Here is a 5,135-nt window from a genome sequence, read left to right on the forward strand (position 1 = left end):
GGTGGGGGTGCACTATGAACTGAAGTAATAGGTGGGGGTGGGGGTGCACTATGAACTGAAGTAATAGGTGGGGGTGTTTTACCACCGCATATTGGAGCAGGCAGGTGTGGTGAAGATGGTGGAGAAAGTAGTTCATGTATCCTAGAAAGAGGGGGAGGTGGGGGTGATGATAGCAATATACCTTTATATGCCAATGAAAGAAATGCTGAAGGAGGAGATACAACAGGTACACGAGGAATACTTGCAATATTCTTTAATGTAGATGGCATGGCCACAGAGTGAGGTCGAGGTCGAGATGGGGGTGCAGGTGGAGGAGGTACAGAACCAGCCACCTTTACACTAGAAACAGAAGAATATCTTTGCTCCCATGATGACTGTGTAGAAGAAATGGGCAAAAGTATCTCACTGTTCTGCCTACTGAATGGAGGAGGGGGAGGGAGAGGGGGAGTCACTGCCTTTGATGAGTTAGCAATGGGTGGTGGTGCTAAAGACACAGAAAGTGGTGGAACAGAGTATGTCGACTCCATATGGTGCAAGGATGGGGGTGGTGGAGGAGGTGGAGGAGGTATTGCATCTACCCTGGGGAGTGATGGTAAATGTGGAGATGGAGGTTTTGTGGGAAGGGGAGGAGGTGTTACTTCAAGTTGTGAATCACTTTGTGATGGTTTTGGAGTTTCAGAGGAAGAATCTGCTTCCTCAATTGACTCAACTGGAGATGGTGCGCCATGCATGAGTTCCCCAGGTGCAGAGTGTGAAGACCTTACAGAATCCACTTTTTGATCTTTTCGTTCACTAAATAAATATGTAGAAACCAGAGAATCAAGGGTGGCAGCACCCTTTGTTTTGGAATTTGCACTTGTATCCTTTGATGGTGCAATACAGGCCAAAGCAGCTGGGGCACTGTTATATCTTGAAGGAGGATAGGATACATGCATAGAGTTCATATAAGAGCCTTTGTTAGGAGGAATCCACCTAGAAGCTGCATTCGGCTTTGCTTGTTTTGCAGAAAAACCTTGAGTCTCTTGTTGTTTGACTTTCTGTTTGGCTGAAACCATATCAGTGGTAGGTTTTCCACTTGGGATAGGCTGTTTCTTGGGGATTGGTGTTTGCAATTTTTCAGATTTTTGTCTAGAACCATCAGCACTCAACTTTTTCTGAAGAACCTTGTTTTCCAATTTCGCAGGTGCAGCACCTCTTCCATCATCCTTTTCTTCATTATCTTCAACTTTTCCATATGCGGCATCTACCAACCCCTGGGCTTTCACATGAGTCAAGACATTAGCAGCAGCAACCAGGAAGGAATTTGAATTCATATCCCCATCATCCACAGCAATGTCCTTAACAGCATTAAGGTTGGAATATATATTTTCATCCAGCTTGTACTTCACATCATCCACAGCAATGTCCTTCACTGCATCAAAATCTGATTTCTTCACATGCTTGAGATTTCCATCATCAGTTGCACAATCTTGGAATGCAGGCGGATCAAAGTCCTCCTTCCTATCTGCTTTACGGTCTGCACGATTGATCAATTGAGGATGATTGGATCCCTTTGCTTCCTGCCCATCCATTGCATTACTGAAAATCTCTTCAACCTCAAAAAATTCTTCAGGAGAAGCAACTCCAGCTTCATTTTCATCTTCATCATCAAAGGTTGTGGTAAGATTGGGGACAACGACATCAGCATCAGCACCCAAAAAGAGTGCCTGACATAAATGCAATCTCGTATTAACTTTTATAACTTCACAAAAGCGCATTCACAAAAGAAGCCCAACAACTTACCTCAACTCTGAAGTCCTTAGGGAGCTGGTCCCTTGCATCCCATAAAACATCAACTTCATCACGGTTCAGCATTATAATATTTGATCTAACAAATGTTGTGTGAAACATAACTCTAAACATCATCTCCTCGTGTACTAGATCTTCATCCAAATGGATGCATTCAACAACTACGTCCCCTTGAATATGGCAATTAATATCAACTTTCACCAGCATACACTCTTCCTGTGGTAACAATGAATAAGAAAACTTAAATGTTGGTTAATTTCAGCTTTAAGATTTTGTGTTGCTGAGTCATTACCTGTTGGTAGTTTCGGATATGTTTTCTGTTGATAGATGTTGAAAATAAAAGCTTTGAAGTTCTATTGGCCGGTATTGAGGGGTCTTGACCATAGACACGCACAACAGGCCTACACCCTTTTCCCCCGTCAAAAAGAGGTAGAACTCTAAGTATTAAACAATCCAAAACTAGGGGTGTATCTGCCGGAGGCCAATCAGAACCTAAGTTTCTCCTGGAAATGTATTGAAGATATCTCAGCTGGGAAGGCTGAGGGTTTAAAGGAGATAAGAGATGGAGAAGTTCCTTAGGAGCTTGCTTGTAGACCATTTCAAGAGTCTTCTGCTCCCCACTGTACTGTTTTCTGTACAACAGAAGACCAGCTAGCATGAATGCAAGAACAGGCCATCCTCCCCTTTCACAATGCATCAATAACACATTCTGTTGACCCTGCAGCGACAACCAGCTTTCACTTGATCGAAGGAAGTGGTGAACCATCTCCAATGGCAATAAAGGACATCCCTCGTATTGCCGAGGATAGTCCATAACTGTCATGTCATACTGACTCAGTACATCAGAAACTTGACTTCGCTTACCACCTTCTGTGAAGTTGAAAACCATGAAAGACGCATCAGGAAAGTGGCTCTGTAACTGTGCTACAATGCCATCCAAGTAGACCTTATATTCTTCTTCTTCCAACACTTCCGTGGAGAAGCAACAATCGAACACTGAAAACAAATAATAAGCATAACATGTTACCATGTGCCACTGTTAAAAACCATCTCACAAGTTGCTATCAAAATATCCATATTGATAGGTAGCCAAAAGAGAATATCTGATTGCAACCCAAAGCCATCACCATAACTCAATTACAGAGTGGTGTAACGCCACCACTCTGCAAACTGGTACAAAAAGGCATTCCCATATAACAGTTCAACTAGGTTCTGGTGGGCATGAATTTGACGGTCAGATAAATAGAAGAACGCGACAATTGGACCACAAAACAGTAAGCAGCTCTCTTCGAGAGAGAAGAAATAAGTTCACAGAGCAGCAAAACTAGCCTCTTGTTCATAACAATGCCATTACTAAACTAATGGAACAAGCATTGATACAGATAAAGAACTCATAAACAGATTGAGCCTTGAACCTTCTCAGGTCACGTACAAAGCCCCCTATGATAAACGAAACTACAAATATAGGAACAACATAATAGAATATCATGTAGTTGTCATTGTTCAAATCTGTAAAAGCAAAATGTCGACCACCTCAAGAAGTGGGCCTTTCTTTCAACTCATGTCCCAAAAGTATTAATATCGTGACTGTACATTTCTCTAGCACCATGCATCATTTAGTTGAAGTCTGGAATCGTCCTTTTTTTATTGGTATAAATCAATGTAGATTCTTACTCCTCTAATTAGAGTATTTGATATGACCAGACAGGCAACCGCGTTAAGTGCGATGAGTGCGAGCGAGAGAAAAAGCGTGTCAACGGGGATAGGAGGCTGTTTCCGTCACATTCCACAGCCCAGGTCGAGGAGAAATAGAAGTACGGGGCAAAAATAAAATCCCGAAGAAATTAAGTACACCCGATAGTCTGCATCAGAACTATTGCGTTACGAAGCAGCTAAACCTAAACTTCAAGGGTTTATTACAGCATTGTCCCTATTGGCCATTATCATCGAGAATTGAGCTTGCATAAAGCTAGAAAAAATAAGCAATCGCCTAACTACGCACGTAAACAAATGACGCCAGAAGTTAACATTCTTCAATAGCTTAGCATTGGGGGGAAGCTGCATAAAAGGAAAAACAACACGAAATCTCGATGGGAAAAAGAAAATTGTAAGGAAGCGTACCATAGACTCTCTCGGATATCTCAAGAAGCCGATCCGGCGGCTTCCTGTAAAAGAACCTTCTGAACAGCGCCATCGGATGGCGCTGTTTCTTCCTCGATCGGATCCAAACCCGTTGCTGAATAAAACACTAACCAGATCAATATTGACCAGCGAAACAGAGCAGATCTTAGAATTAAAAGGTCGGATCACAGCCAAAACCTCCGGAATTCAACCCAAAATTCACCAATTCAAATGCAGAGCGAGATTTAGCGAGCAAAAAAAACAAAATCCCGACTACTTTCCGCCAATTAAACCCCAGGCAAGGGGGAAAAGTCTTCAAAGGGGAAGAAAAATAACAAAAACAATCAAAAGATAGTCTAGGAAAAAAATGTAAAAATAAAAATGAGGAGCTGATGAATCAGAAATGCGAATCAAAAGAGTAGAAAGAAGTGACAGTGGGGCAGAGAGATTGAAGGGAGGGAAGGAGGAAGAACACAGAATGGCGAGAGAGAAAGAAACGGAATTGGAATTGGAAAGAACTTAGAATTATGAATTTCATCAGAAAGGCTTATCGTAACATGGGAGGGGGAAATATAGCAGAGTGGATAAAATGGAACCATACTTCTTTCTCCTCTTCCTTACACATCAAACCCGCCAACGTACAAATTTTGCTTTTCGCGCTACCACTTCTCCCATCTCTTTGCCCTACGTGGCTCCCACGTGGCACTTTTATATCATTTCTTTTTTATTTTTTTTAAAAAAACTACTCATCCTATCATTTTATTTTTTAATTTCACAACTTCAAAATTAGATTAATTAAACTTTTAAATTATAAAAATATCTTAATCAATTTTTACATATTTTTAATTTACAAAAAATTAATATTAATAATTAAAATAAATTAACATGTAATGATTAACCTCGAGACTAATTAAGTAATTTAATCTATAATAATTAAAGAAAGTAATTTCAATCATATATATTTATATTTTTTTTGAAAACGTACCTAAATTAACACCGACCATCATTAATATTACTTTATCATTCAAGTTGTTGGCTTCACATTTAAGTCATTTAAGCTCTTAAATATTGTCCATTTAGTTAATTTTTGTTTCCATTAAAAAAAATATCTAATTTGCAATAAATAAAATGGACCACTTGAGCCAACATTTTCCCTAAATTATTTTATTTTAAATGCAATATTCATGCAAAAATTAAAAAAAAAAAAAAAAAGGTCCCTTATAATT

The 5,135-nt window shown here is 39.9% G+C and overlaps 1 protein-coding gene across 3 annotated transcripts in view; it reads right to left on the reverse strand.

Moving 5' to 3' along the window:
* Nucleotides 1–4,526, reverse strand: part of LOC111441061 (formin-like protein 20) — a 16,771-nt gene extending 12,245 nt beyond the window's left edge. The window contains exons 1-4 of one of the 3 annotated variants that reach the window (XM_023077964.1): nucleotides 3,910–4,526; nucleotides 2,081–2,784; nucleotides 1,783–2,004; nucleotides 8–1,706 (exon numbers count right to left, since the gene is read on the reverse strand). In XM_023077964.1, the coding sequence (XP_022933732.1) occupies nucleotides 8–1,706; nucleotides 1,783–2,004; nucleotides 2,081–2,784; nucleotides 3,910–3,982 (2,698 nt within the window). In that variant the 5' untranslated portion in view covers nucleotides 3,983–4,526. The remainder of the gene's footprint in view (nucleotides 1–7; nucleotides 1,707–1,782; nucleotides 2,005–2,080; nucleotides 2,785–3,909) is intronic. The other 2 variants (XM_023077966.1, XM_023077965.1) reach the window with 2 other exon arrangements.
* Between the last annotated feature and the right edge of the window lie 609 nt (nucleotides 4,527–5,135).

This window comes from Cucurbita moschata, unplaced genomic scaffold (assembly GCF_002738365.1).
Source record: "Cucurbita moschata cultivar Rifu unplaced genomic scaffold, Cmos_1.0 Cmo_Scf00003, whole genome shotgun sequence".
In the NCBI taxonomy this organism is placed as follows: domain Eukaryota; kingdom Viridiplantae; phylum Streptophyta; class Magnoliopsida; order Cucurbitales; family Cucurbitaceae; genus Cucurbita; species Cucurbita moschata.